This window comes from Adiantum capillus-veneris, chromosome 11 (assembly GCF_014529385.1).
Source record: "Adiantum capillus-veneris isolate H3 chromosome 11, ASM1452938v2, whole genome shotgun sequence".
Lineage (NCBI taxonomy): Eukaryota > Viridiplantae > Streptophyta > Polypodiopsida > Polypodiales > Pteridaceae > Adiantum > Adiantum capillus-veneris.
The window spans coordinates 61,048,898-61,064,186 of NC_140941.1; the positions used below are offsets into that span (position 1 = coordinate 61,048,898).

General features: G+C 41.7%; 1 protein-coding gene across 1 annotated transcript in view; it reads left to right on the forward strand.

The window, feature by feature from the left end:
• The first annotated feature begins 14,532 nt into the window (after positions 1 to 14,532).
• The window catches only part of LOC147447313 (RNA-binding (RRM/RBD/RNP motifs) family protein), a 73,273-nt gene continuing 72,516 nt past the window's right edge, over positions 14,533 to 15,289 (forward strand). The window contains exon 1 of the mRNA XM_086523154.1: positions 14,533 to 14,875. Coding sequence (XP_086379280.1) covers positions 14,584 to 14,875 — 292 coding nt within the window. The 5' untranslated portion in view covers positions 14,533 to 14,583. The remainder of the gene's footprint in view (positions 14,876 to 15,289) is intronic.

A 15,289-nucleotide genomic window follows, 5' to 3' on the forward strand; every position in this document is an offset into this window, starting at 1 on the left:
CCAAGCTTCAATGCATGCTCATCTCCTCTACCATGCTAATTACTAAGCTAAGCTATGCTAATATGAGTGATTATGTGAGGAGATGTACATCTTTCTCGTAAGATACTCCTTCTTCCTCTCAATCTACTCTCATACCCTGCTAGCTCTCACCATCTTCGAAGGTGTGTGAGGTCTTGGGTATGAGAATGGGGATAATTAAAGTTGTGTTTGCTAAGTGTTTTGCTTAGTGCATGAAGCTTTCATCTTCATTACACTAGCTAGTCTTGAAGGAACACAAAGAATTGTATTGTACAATGTCTCTCTTGATGGGAGAAACCATAATACAAAGCCTTTTGGAGGGGGGACTGGCTCCATGCAAATCCGGTCCTCAACTGTTATCAATAGCTTAATTTCTCTCTCTTTTGAAAGTATTGTTGATGCTATCTAACTAGGTGTTATGATTTTTGTTGCTCTCTCCACCCAAGCACTCTTGTAATTCTCATTAGGAATCTATTCTAATGAAATGCCCACTATGTTCATGCTAATTTCTGCTACACACAAGTTATTAGGCCATTAAATGTGACATAACACGTCCTTGGGTTTTCAGGTTACGGATATGGAGCGGGTAGATGTAATACTTGGTTGAGAATGGTTGCACACCCTAGGACCATCACTTGAGTGTAGCTATGAGCACAATAGTTTGATGTTTGAATCCCATAGTGTACATGTGTTGTTGCTAAGAGAGAAGGATGTGCCTTCCTCACCACTCATACGCACAACATAGCTTATGGAGCTCACTTCTGGTAATGTACTAGAAGAAGTTTTCTTGTGTTACTCTTTGTGTCATTTTCTTTCAAATGTTGATTTCGTTGATAATTCCTCAATGCCGCATGCTACTCTTTCTTCTCTCCTAGCAATGGCTACTACTCTCTCTCCTCAATAAGAAAATGTTGCTAATCAATTTTTTTTAATGGAATATCAAGATGTTTTTCCCAATGATTTACCACAAAGATTACCGCCAACACAATCTGCACAAATGGCATAGACGTGCTTGTAGGCAGTAAACAGGTTAGTAAACCACCCTATAGAATGAGCCATTCTGAGGCTGCTCAGGTAGAACGTCAACTTGCGGACTATCTTAGTAGAGGGTTTATTCAACCTAGTTCTTCACCATGGGCTTCTCCTATCCTATTGGTGAAGAAAAGTGATGGTAGCATGCACATGTGCATGGACTACCGTGCCTTGAATGCGGTAACCATTAAGAACAAGTATCCATCACCATGAGTGGATGAGTGCTTTGACAAGCTCACTCATGCTCGTATTTTTACTAAGATCGACTTGCGGTCGAGATATCACCAAGTAGGTATTTGACTTGTTGATATACCCAAAACTGCGTTTCGAACAAGGTTTGGACACTATGAGTTTCTATTTATTCCTTTTGGGTTAACCAATGCGCCCACAACTTTCATGATGCTCATGGATAGTGTCTTGAGACCGTATTTGGGCAAGTTTGTTATCGTCTTTGTCAATGACATTCTCATGTATAGTGCCTCTAAACAAGAGCACGTGCAACATCTAAAGCATGTTTGAATTGCTACGAAGCAAACAAGTTATATACCAAAGAGTCGAAGTGTGATTTTCTCAAGGAGGAAATTCATTATCTAGGGCATGTCATCTCAAATGATGGGCTACACATGGATCAATCCAAAGTGGATGCCATTCATACACAATGCTTTCCATGTGAGCCTACTAAAGCCTTACAAAGGAGAGCCACCTCAAGAACCAACTATTGAAGAACCCACCGGAGATCGAGGAACAAGAAGAGGTGCTGCAGCTCGAGTCCATTCTCCGACATGAAGACAAGGTACTAAGAGGCGGTAAGACTATCCGACGATATCTTATTAAGTTTAAAAATTATCCTTTTGAAGATGCTAGATGGATGTAAGGCATACAATTAAAGGATAACCTAAACCTTTTCAATGCTTACAATGCTTCCCTAGAGTAAGCAAATGTACAAATGTTTAAAATGAACAAATTTTTTGTCTTATAAGACTCTCTTTTTCTTTATTGTGCACAAAAATGAAGTAGTATGCATGCTTATAGCAAGTTTGCGGGGACGACGTCTCTCGAACACCAAGTAGAGCTTGTCACTCTACTATGAAAGACTGATAGGACTAATGTGCACACATGCTTGCGGCAGCTTAGGCTCTCAAGCGCCAAATGGACTAGTCATCCATTGTGGAACGATGTCCTAGGGTAACATAGGGATCCTCTACTCGCTAGGAAAATGACTAATGAATATGATTTATCTTCTCTAACCCATACTCGAGGACGACTATGATTTCAAGAGAGAGGTAATGTCATAATAATCAATATCTAATTCTCCTAAATGATTTTCTCATGTTAAACTGATCATGTAATATGGGGAAGTGCCAAGGGAGAAAAAGCTAGAATATTGGTTAAGCTAGCAGACCGGCCACAATAGGGATCCAAAGGAGGAAAAATAGAGATCCAAAGGGGGGGCCATCTGCAATAGAGCTATGTGCAACAATGGGCTCAAAAGACCCTAAGGTTCAACCCATTAAGACTTCCAAAATGCTAAGGTTCCAAAATTCAAAGGTTGTGTCCAAAGGTCAAACATTAGTGGAATTGGATGGTTTGAGTGTGTCCCAAAAAGTCTTTGCCAAGCCCTACATAGGAGGGGGCTGAGCCCAAGAAGTAGGGGATGAGAGAGAAAGTAGGGGATGAGAGAGAAACACCCATACACACTCACAAGCTTCATTTGTACACAAGGGGAAAGAGGGACACATGTCAGCTCCCTAGGCCAGATGCCCACAAGGTGTACTCAAATCCTATTGGATGGCCATGGAGGTGGACCAATGAGAATTAGGCTAGAGTAAATCTAGTTTAATTAATTTAAAAACACTTAATAAAAGAACCAATAAGAATTAAGCTCTCTAGAAGACTATTGGACAGTCTCCCAAGGGGACCAATGAGCATTCAACAGCCCAATGGCTTGCCTAATTCCTATTGGCCAGGAGGCAAAGGGGTCCAATGAGAGTTTAGTTGCATTTATTAACTACCTAAAGCTCTCACAAAAGGGAAAAGGGGGACACATGTCAGAAGGCTATCAGTTATGCTGCTTAATTTCCATTGGCTAGGCTTGGGGAGGTCCAATAGGGCTGTAGCATGAGCATTTAGCAAGGGGGGTCAATCAAGAGAGAGAGAGGGGTCTGATTTTTGCAAGGCATTATCACACACACACTCACACAATCTCATGTGTGAAGCAAAGAAGACTCTCTCTTCGAAGGTGTGTGAGGTCTTGGGTCTGAGACCGTGAGGGAATTGATGTCGTGTTTGATAAGTGATTTGCTTAGTGATGAAGTTTCCATCTTCATTGCACTAGCTAGTATTGAAGGAACACAAAGAATTGTATTGTAAAATGTCTCTCTTGATGGGAGAAACCATAATACAAAGCCTTTTGGAGGGGGGACGGGCTCCATGCAAATCCGGTCCTCAACTGTTGTCAATTGCTTAATCTCTCTCTTTTGAAGTATTGTTCATGCTATCTAACTAGGTGTTATGCTTTCTATTGCTCTCTCCATCCAAGCACTCTTGTTATTCTCATTAGGAAGCTATTCTAATTAAATGCTCACTATGTTCATGCTATTTTCCGCTACACACAAGTTACTAGACCATTAAATGTTACAATGCATATGTAAATCATGATAATATAAGATTCGTTCAAGTTCAGAGGCAGTTGGGTAGGAGGTTCAACGTGATCAACCAAAAATTATTAGTCAATGACATTGTTGTCCTTATGCAAGCGTTTATGTAAACGACTATCATGAAATACCGGATGAATACAAGAGTGTACCGGTAATGAGAGTTTGTAGGCTCAATCACCAACTCACTTGAGTATCTTGAAAGGTCCACGGCATCTTGAAGGAAATTTAGGTATTGGTCCAGTCTTCAGACCTTCTAAATGCTCTAGCACATGCAGAAATACCTCTTCCAACTTGCCGACGTTTCTCATCAGCGTACTTCTTATATCGATCATGGGTTTGTCGAACATTTTGACGAGACAGTTTTAGCATATCCATATGGTCTTGGATAAAATACTTGGCTTGTTGGAGTTTTTCATTTGCCAACCCCACCGTAACCAGTGACCGACATGAGCATGAAAGGACTAAAGCTAGTCGTTACAAGCTTGGCACTATTATAAGAAAACTCAAGAATAGGCAGATACTCTTCCCAATATGATTGCTTCTTGCTAATGTATGCTCATAGCATATCCTCTAGCACTTGATTGACTCTTTTATTCTAACCATCCGTTTCATGATGATCTCTTGTACTGAGGTTGAGTTGTGTACACAATCGTTTAAACACAGCCCTCCAAAGATGACTGCTAAACATGGGATCACGATAACTCACAATGTTACTTGGCAGTCCATACAACTTGTACAGATTGTCCACAAATAACTTAGCTAACTTTGGAGTCTTAATAGCTGAATTGGTTGGAATAAGCTTGCATAGTTTAGTCAACTGGTCCATACCAAGTCATGATCTCGCACAATGGTTGGTAAACCCACAATTAAATCCATAGAGATACTTTCCCATTTACCATTAGGAATCTCTAATGGATGCAGGAGACCTCCTGCCTTCAGGCGCTCTACTTTATTAGCTTGACATTTTTGGCAAGGCAAGACATAGTCTTGGACATAGCCGTGTAAACCTAGCCAGTAAAATTGTCATCGTACGAGAGCATAAGTCTTCTTAATCCTTGGGTGCCCTGCACTTGGACTATCGTGACATTCATAAAGAATTTGGTGTCGAATGCCCGTGTTTGTCGCTACACAAACTCTCCCCTTGTGAAGTAGGTACCCATTATGAATGGAAAAATTATTCCATCTCTGCAATTCATCACTTGATAGAGGAGAACTGCGTGTGGAGGTTAACGATACACTACCAGCATTGGAGCGAGAAGGATCCCTCATTTTCACATGGCTCCACACTTTGGAGTATGCATCGTCATGCTCATATTTTCCCTTAAGAGAGTCCAAAAACCCACTTTGAATTTCCGTGAGCAGAAGAGAGTTGATCTCAGGCATACGACTAAGAGAGTCAGCTACCACGTTGTATCTTCCTTTATGATACCAGAGCTCTGTGTCATACTCCTGAAGAATTTCAATCCACCTGGCCTTTCGACCCTTCAAATCAATCTGTTGTGTAAACTATTTTATGCTTTCATTGTCGAACACAATTTCAAATTGAGCTCCATACAAATAATGCCGCCATATCTTCAAGGAAGACACTATTGCATATAGTTCTCATTCATATCAGAGTAATTCTGTTGTGTTGAATCAAGCTTCTTGATTTCAAATGCAATTGGTATTCCCTCTTGTAGAAGGACTGCTCCAATAGCACAATCACTGGCATTTGTTTCTAAAACAAATGGCTTCAAAGGATCCACGATAGCTATAGTAGGAGTGGTAGATAATGCGTCCTTGAGAGCATAAAAACTTTGTTGTTGAGCGGCACCCCACTCAAAGGTTTTCCCCTTGGCTTTCAGTTGGTCCATCATCAGCACAACAATGTGAGCATAGTTTTTAACGAACCTTTGATAAAAACCTGCAAATCCCAACAAAATCTATAACTGTTTCATATTTTTTGGAGAAGGCCTCGGCTATACTCATTAACAACGAAGATCTTCCCGTGTACCTTAAGTAGCAAGGGACTTTTTCATCTTCCCTCAATTACCTCAAAAGGTGCTTTTCTCGTGAAAGTATGTACAGTGTTATTGTAGGCATACTCCACTAAGGGTAAGTACTTCTCCCACTGGGATATTTGATCTACTTCCGTTACATAGGTTTTTAGTAGTTCGAGAATTGTTAGGTTAGCTATTTCACTTTGGCCATCCGTTTGCGGGTGATAGGCCGAAGAGAAGTTTAGCCTTGTTCTTAAATTCTCAAAGAGACCCTTCCAGAAATTACTGGTCATTCTAGGATCTCTATCCGACACTATGAACATTGGCAAGCCATGGTACTTGAAGATTTGTGAAATGAAGAGGGTTGCCATTTGATGGGCTTTGATAGTCTTTTTGACAGGTATAAAATGAGCTTGTTTACTGAACCTGTTTACTATCGTCCATATTCCCGTATTCCCATGGATAGACTTAGGCAATCCAAAGATAAAATCCATGGATATACTCTCCCATGGTGAATTAGGGATTGGCAAAGGTTGAAGCAATCCAGGTTGCTTCCCTCTATCAAAATTCGTCTTTTGGCATACCACGCATTTAGAAACATACTCTTGTATGTTTGCTTTCATGGTAGGCCAATAGAAATATGTTTCAATCCCCTTTAGAGTAGACCGAATCTCTCTATGCCCTGCATAAGGAGGAGCATGAGATTCATACATTACTTTCTCACGTAGTGGCTAGTAACGCATAGTCTATTGCTGTAGAGAAGATAACCATCTTGTAAAGTAAATGGTTACTCTTTCTTCCCTAGTGCAAGGGTTGAAATCGCATCTCTAAAATCGGGATCAATAGCATAGAAGATAGATCATTGTGAGTTGCTATGGAAACCGCATTCACTCTCGGCCATTTTGAGAATGCATTGGCTACTTGATTATGCTTGCCAGCAATGTGAACAATATGGAAATGAAATTGCGAAAGGAAATTTGCCCACCTCATTTGTTTGTCGGAGAGCTGCGTCATGAAGTACTTAAGACTTTGGTGATCCGTTTGCAAAATGAAAGGAGTCCCCAATAAATAGTGCTTCCATGAGTCTAAGGCATGCAGAACTGCAAGGAGTTCCTTTTCATATATGCCTAGAGCTTGCTCAACAGGGTCGAGCCTTCGACTTTCATAGCCTATGGCGTGCCCTTCTTGAATCAAAACAGCTCCAAGGCAATCACCACAAGCATCACATTGGGCCTCAAATGGCTTTGAGAGATCCGATAGTGTAAGCACAGGTTGAGAGATAAGCTTTTCTTTAATCTTTTCAAAAGCATTGTTCTCCTTGGCAGACCATGTGTACCTAACCTTTTTCTTTGTTAGGTCATGTAATGGTCCTGCTATTAGTGAGAACTTTTCTATGAAGCGTCTATAGTATGCGCACATACCTGTAAAGCTTCTTAATTCATGAAGATTCCTTGGTTTAGGCCATCCTTTTATTACCTCTAACTTTGATGGATCCATTTGGATGCCATCTTGAGAGATTATGTGACCTAAATACTGAATCTCTTGTAAGAAAATTCAATTTTCTTTCAATTAACATAAAGTTTATTCTCCGTTAGAACTTGAAATATTACCTGGAGGTGTTGCTTGTGTTTGTCTAATGAATTAGAGTAGATGATGATATCATCAAAGAACACTTCAGTAAAGGTTCGGTGAGGCCTGAATAGCTCTCCATCAAGCGGTTGAATGTGGATGGTGCATTGGTCAAGCCAAAAGGCATGACAATGTATTCGTAAAGACCAAACGTAGTGCGAAATGCGGTCTTTACAATGTCTTGATCAACTATCCTTATTTGATGATAGCCACTTTTTAGGTCAATCCTACTGAAGTAGGTGGACCCTTGTAGGTTATCAAATAGGTCTTCTACCCATGGAACGGGAAACCTATTTTTGATAGTGATCCTATTTAGTGCTTTGTAGTCGACACACATATGATATGTGAAGTCTTTTTTTTGCACTAGTAGCACATGAGAACAAAATGGAGATGAGCTAGGCCTAACCATGCCCTTGTCGACTAACTCATGCACTTGCCGCATAATCTCCTCTTGTTGAGCTTGAGAAACACTATAAGGAGGTTTGTTAGGCGGTGAACTTCCTGGAAGAAGTTCAATTGCATGGTCATCATTACCTCATTTAGGACGTAGCTCACAAGGGATGTCGTCAATAAACCCCTTGAGGAAATTGGATAACTCTAATTCCTTTTGATTGTGTATATTTTATTTTGCTAAAACATTAGGTTCATTTTGAGAATCTTTAACAAAAATCATGTACACGGAAATAGAGCTCTTTATTGACTTGTTGAAAGCTTGTGTATGTACAATGGGTATAGTGTTACCCATTTCCTTAGCATCTATATACATATCTTTTTCCCTGAACTTAAAAGAGATTCTCCTTTCAGGGAATTTAACATTGGCAGTCATGCGATCAAACCATGGTGCCCCTAGGATTACATCCTCATGCTTGAGAGGAGAGATAAAGAAGTCCTCTTTGTCCACATAGCTTTGGACATGGAGCCTCAATTTCTCGATTAAGGGAGTGATTGAAGCTTCTTGCCCCTTGAAAGCACCGTCTGCGGGTAGGACATCTCCCATCTCGTAAGCTTGTATGCCTAGCTTGGTGGCCAACTCTATAGATATAAACTTGTGAATAGAACCAGGGTCAAAGAGAATAAAAGCATCATGTTCTCTTACCTTTCCCCAAGCATGGCATAGAGGAGATCCTTTGTGGTGAATTTCCCCCTCTTGGATTTCGACCAAGGTAGCTCTAGGAGGTTCATGGCGGGTGTTCTTTTGGGGACAAGCGCGGTACGCATGCCCTTGCTCGCCGCACTTGAAATAGAAGTTATCCTTGCTATAACGCTCAAGCTCTTCAGGAGAGAGTTTATTTTTGCCTTTATAAATTCTCTTTAGCTTTGTTGGAGCTGCCCTTAGGAGACTTTTGGATATTGTCCTTCCCCTTAGACTCATTGGAAATTGATTCGAGAGGCCACCATAGTATGGTGTATAACCGCCGATATGGTGCGTGGCCTTTGGGAGTTGACATACTCCACCGTTTATTCAGTTAAGCCCACACAAAATTATTGCTTTTGCTCTCCAATATCCAACTTTTTGAAGACAGTGGCTTTGAGTTGTAGGTCCCAAAACTTGTCTACATATTTGTGAATGGATTCATAGGGAGAGAGCTTCAAGCTTCGCCATTCGGTGAGTACTTTGTCTTTGGCATTGGTGGCCAAAAACTGCTTCATAATGGAAGCTCTTAAAGCTTTCCATGTTCGTGGAGCTTCACTGTTGGCCCGTAAGCTAGACCACCATTGTCTGGCAGACTTTTGAAAGTGCATAGCTACATGGTGTATCTTAGAGGACTCCGTGAAGCCCTCATCTCCAAACACCGCATCGAATTGTTGGATAAAGGCCAAGAATTTGTCCGTAGCACCAAAAGTGCCATCGTAGGTAAGGAAAGCGATGCTCTTCCCTCCCTCTTTGAACTTCTTGAGCTTGGATGACCTCTTCCACGTGGCATAGGATTTCCTATGGCCTCTTCTTTTTGATGGTTCAAAGGTTGCACCATCACTTTCTTTAAAAGATGAAGAAGTTGAGGAAGATGGAGAAGAGGGTGACCTCTTTCTCGCCTTTCTCTTGCCTTGTTTTTCATTTTCTTCACCATCACTTTCATAAGAGGAAGAGGATGAAGAAGATGGAGAAGAGGGTGTCCTCTTTCTCGCCTTTTTCTTCTCTTGCTTTTTGTCATCCCTCTTTGAAGTATGGTGTGGAGAAGTATGCGATGGTCTTCTTCGTTTTGGAGGAGATGGAGAGCGTTTAGCCCGCCGTCTTCGAGGAGCCATCTCCGCCGAGGTGGCGGGAGACTCACTTCTTTCTCGTTCCTTCGGTGGAGGCTCTTGAGTTCTCCTTTGAGAAGGAGATGCGTCATCAAGGAGCAAATTTTTGAGCCCTTCATATGGATCCTCTTCTTCTTCTCGAATCGAAGAGAGACCTCTTTTGGAAGTCTTGTAAGGAGGCTTCTTAGGTGTTCTCTCGTCATGGTGGGGAGCTTGGAGAATCCCATGAGCACGAAGCTGCCGTTGCACTTCACTTTGGAGGGATGGATTGCCCATGGCTTGTTGAAGCCTAGAAACAAGATAGTTAACAAGCATCGGGGCATCATTAGTAGCTTGCTCATTAGCAAAATCAAAGCTATCAACATTAATTTCACTTCTTTACTATTGTCAGCCATTCTAACAACTTTTAGGTGTAAAATTTTTAGGTGTACTTTGGCACTTCAAGCCCTAGTTGCTACTCCTATTTACAGTAGCACTCAAGCTACTGTATCTGTGGCTCGAATACCATTAATTACAAGGAATACAAGAGAGAGGGTCTTTCAACACCAAAACAACACCGGCTCCTGGCAAGCTTCTAGTAGCTCAATAGTGGTTAAGCCATAGGCAAGCCCCGTAGGACTCCACTATTAAGACCAGAGCTCTCGACGATGATGCCCTGTTAACTGCACAAAGGCAGGCGCACTGCAAGGCTGAAAAATCCCTATTCTACTTACTCACATGCAATTAATAGTACCAACCATTTATAGCTAGCTTGAGGACCTGCCTTCTTGAGCAAGAAAAGAGAAACCTTGTGCTCTAATACCAATGTAACATTTAATGGTCTAGTAACTTGTGTGTAGCGGAAAATAGCATGAACATAGTGAGCATTTCATTAGAATAGCTTCCTAATGAGAATAACAAGAGTGCTTGGGTGGAGAGAGCAACAAAAAGCATAACACCTAGTTAGATAGCATGAACAATACTTCAAAAGAGAGAGAAATTAAGCAATTGACAAAAGTTGAGGACCGGATTTTCATGGAGCCAGTCCCCCCTCCAAAAGGCTTTATATTATGGTTTCTCCCATCAAGAGATACATTTTACAATACAATTCTTTGTGTTCCTTCAATAATAGCTAGTGCAATGAAGATGGAAACTTCATGCACTAAGCAAAACACTTATCAAACATGACATCAATTCCCTCACGGTCTCAAACCCAAGACCTCACACACCTTCGAAGATGGTGAGAGCTAGCGGGGTATGAGAGTAGATTGAGAGGAAGAAGGAGTATTCTTACGAGAAAGATGTACATCTCCTCCCATAATCACTCATATTAGTATAGCTTAGCTTAGTAATTAGCATGGTAGAGGAGACGAGCATGCATTGAAGCTTGGCTCTTGGTTGGATTTGCATCACAAAGCCAAGTGTTTGGTGTAGGCATCCCTTCTCACAAGCTTGGAGTAGGTGGTAAGCTTTCCATTAAAGCTTGAGAAGGAGAGAGAGTCTTCTTTGCTTCACACATGAGATTGTGTGAGTGTGTGTGTGATAATGCCTTGCAAAAATCAGACCCCTCTCTCTCTTGATTGACCCCCCTTGCTAAATGCTCATGCTACAGCCCTATTGGACCTCCCCAAGCCTAGCCAATGGAAATTAAGCAGCATAAGTGATAGCCTTCTGACATGTGTCCCCCTTTTCCCTTTTGTGAGAGCTTTAGGTAGTTAATAAATGCAACTAAACTCTCATTGGACCCCTTTGCCTCCTGGCCAATAGGAATTAGGCAAGCCATTGGGCTGCTGAATGCTCATTGGTCCCCTTGGGAGACTGTCCAATAGTCTTCTAGAGAGCTTAATTCTTATTGGTTCTTTTATTAAGTGTTTTTAAATTAATTAAACTAGATTTACTCTAGCCTAATTCTCATTGGTCCACCTCCATGGCCATCCAATAGGATTTGAGTACACCTTGTGGGCATCTGGCCTAGGGAGCTGACATGTGTCCCTCTTTCCCCTTGTGTACAAATGAAGCTTGTGAGTGTGTGTGGGTGTTTCTCTCTCATCCCCTACTTCTTGGGCTCGCCCCCTCCTATGTAGGGCTTGGCAAAGACTTTTTGGGACACACTCAAAGCATCCAATTCCCCGAATGTTTGACCTTTGGACACAACCTTTGAATTTTGTAACCTTAGCATTTTGGAACTCTTAATGGGTTGAACCTTAGGGTCTTTTGAGCCCATTGTTGCACATAGCTCTTTTGCAGATGGCCCCCCTTTGGATCCCTATTTTCCCTCCTTTGGATCCCTACTGTGGCCGGTCTGCTAGCTTAACCAATATTCTAGCTTTTTCTCCCTTGGCACTTCCCTATATTAAATGATCAGTTTAACATGAGAAAATCATTTAGTAGAATTAGATATTGATTATTATGACACGCATCATCATGTACTTCGACAAGCTTTAGTAAAGTGGAAAGATCGACTTGAAGAAGGTGCCACTTGGGAAAACATTAGTGTTCTTAAGAAGAAGTATCCCACTTTTGTTTTCGAGGAAGAAAACACTTCTCCAAGGGGGGAGTAATGTAATGCCAAGGGCAACCCTAGGGGGTCACGGACAAGGGCACTACTATATTGGCAAGGAATCCTACAATGCCAAGGGGCTATAAATAGGGAGGTAGGGAGGAGGATTCAACTAAGCAGTTTCCTTGGGCATTTCAAAGGGGGTGGGATCTCTCACTGCCACGTGGCAGTACAAAATCCCATATGAGATTGGAAGTAAGATAAGTTTTGTGTATATATGAATTTTGAGCCCCCCCTAAATGCATCAAAAAGCATGGCATGACCCTTGGGGTGAGCTAAAGAGGGGCGGGTATGATAAGCATAATCTATGGCATGTTTGGGTGCTCCTATGGTAGTAGATGGCAATGCGAGCTGTGGTAAGCGGTTCATTGGCGATCCTTTCAATGGTGTTCACACACGAAGGCCACTTGGCCAGACATAAATTGCTAAAACCTTTTAATGAGAACAAGGGGGGAGACAACAACTAACATTGTTGCCCCCTCCCCTAAAAGCTTTGCGAGGAGCTTGCAACTTCATAAAGTCAAGATTAGAAGCTTGCATGGCATGCAAGAAGGGGAAAAATAAAGGATGGAGAATAAAGGAGATTAGGGACATGTTTTTTTAAGGACTTGTTTTGTGAGGGTGAAAGAAGAAGGTGAAGAGAAAGGGGGTCTTTCCCTTGATTTTTCTTTCTCGTGCTTCAATTTAGAGCAAATAATTGCTTTGAAGGAGGCAAGACGAAGAAGAAGGGAAGGGTAAGAAGTGGTTCCTTGGAGGGAGTTCTTTGACGGGAGAATTATGGGGAATATTTCTCTCATTCTCTCGTTCTCTCTTTCGCTCTCAATGAAGGGAGGAAGACCTTGATGGGAGCTTGTGAAAAGTTGAAAGGAAGCTTTGGTGGGGAAGCTTAGGGGAAGGATTCTCGGAAGGAAGAAGGGGGGGTGGGGTGGGGAGAGAGCGAAGAGGGGGAAGAGAATCTAGGGGCGGACTCGAGAGCGAAGAGGGGGAAACATCAATTGTCTCTCTCGATCTCCTATTGAACACTAAACTAAAGGGAAGAAGACCTATCGTCTACTTAATCTCGACAAAAAAGCACGTGAAAGGGGCGTGTAATTTATGCTTGGTAGGCAATTGTTTCCACCAGGGTAATAGATCTCTGACAATTGGGTCTGCAAATCGAGGTGCATACCAACAATGGCTTATGCAATCAAATTGTAATTGGGTTTTCATAGTCTATAAGAAAAGTTGTTGCCAATTCCAAGCATAAACTTTGAGTCAATGTCACATTTTCTCCTGTGAATAACTTTCAAGCTATATTCAAAGCTCTATGATTTCTCATAATTAAGCTCTAATTGGGTGATTATCCCAATTGCTAATACTAAAGCTATCCATATTTGCACCTTGATTTTCTAGGTGTTATATTTTTTTATTTTTCCATAGCCAGAGGCTCGATGCCTACTTGATCTCCCATGGAAAGTAATGCACTTCGACAAATTTGGTGAGCCTTGTGTGAAACTGACCACGGTGGATGAAATCAATCATGTCAAGATAATGGGATGTAGCAGTGAATGCAACAATTTGCTGCACTTTTGTACCAAGAGCATTTGCACCATCAACATATGATGAACCAAAGTATAGTTAGGGAAATAGAAGCCTAGATTCATGAAGCGAGGCAAGGATTAACATATAAACTAGGGCAGTGTGAAAGTTGAGATATTTCTCAATTTTGCAAAGTGTACGAGCAAGCTATGGAAAACAAGAGGAGACATGAACAATAGTTGAAGTCAAGAACTTTGCTTTGGTTGGTGCATGAACTGTGGGCACAGATTGATGAAGTTCGGATCGCTCATGAGAGTACATGGGTAGCTAGCCCTCAAGGATGAATACTTTTATAGAAAATAAAGAGCATGTTACGAACAAGAGTTTTCCCACGTCTCTATTTGACACCTCTTTTTTTGGAGGGGATCTACGGTCCAAGATCATTGTTGATCGTGGGCCGTCAATTCATTTGAAGGAAAAAATAGGGATTGGGTGGGATTCGACCCCACAACGTCCCCGTCCCAAGACCAATGTGTTACCACTACGCTATTGCACGCGTTTTGATACGCATGGAGAATAGTAGCATTATATTATGTAGGACTGGCCTACTGCGATCTAAGTTCACATTGAGTTTACACCACGATAATATAGTACACATACTTTTCAGAGTTCATATCTGTTTCTATGCAAGTTCACATTTGTCCGAGGTTCACATTCAGGATCAACGGTTGTGATCTTTGCCAACAAGCGATGTTGATTTTGAACCTTAGATCTCCTTTAAAAATCAAAGGTGTCAATTAGAGACGAGGAGAGTTTTCTAAAGTGGGTGCATCAGTGCAACACGAGAAGAGATTTGAGAAATTAAGAGGACAACACAAAATTAAATTGCAAAAGAGACTCCAACAATCCATCATTTCTTCTTGAGCGGGGATTTTAATCGAGAGTAAAAGTTCAAAATTTTAACTGCAAAATGCGGAGTCCCTCTCCTGCAGACGAAGAGAAAGCAGAGTTGGACTCGCATGACGAAGATGATGACGCAGAAGAAGAGGAAGAAGATGAAGGAGAGAATGATCGAGCGCAGGACAAGGTGAGCGAGAAAAGTAAGCAGAAACGAAGAAAAAGACTATTACAGGAAATTGCCAAAGCCAAAAACCGCGGAGTCTGTTATCTCAGTCGTATTCCGCCTCACCTTAAACCCCTCAAGCTCCGCCATCTTCTTTCTCAGTTCGGTGAAGTTCTACGAATCTACTTAGCACCTGAAGGTTTGTAGAGAGAGAGAGAGAGAGAGAGAGAGAGAGAGAGAGAGAGAGAGAGAGAGAGAGAGAGAGAGAGAGAGATTATTTTTGTCCTAGGATGTCAAATATGACCTATGGGACCAAAGATACATGTGATATGCTATGTGTGGGGTTGATAAGTGATTCTCGATACTCCAAGAAAGGAAAGCGTGGATGGGAGAGGAAAGTGTTTAGGTCTACGTCACGGTTGAGAATGCGAGGAAAAGAAGTTTGGATGTGAGCAAAAGTTGAGCACTCTAGTAGTGTGTGGTACTTAGACTCTCAAACTTGCAGTGAGCATAATGTGCATAGTTGATGTGACTCTTCTCCATTGCCCAACGCCATGTTCGCATCAAAGGGAGTGGGAGATAAGCTGAATGTCACAAAGTGATGATGTGGCAT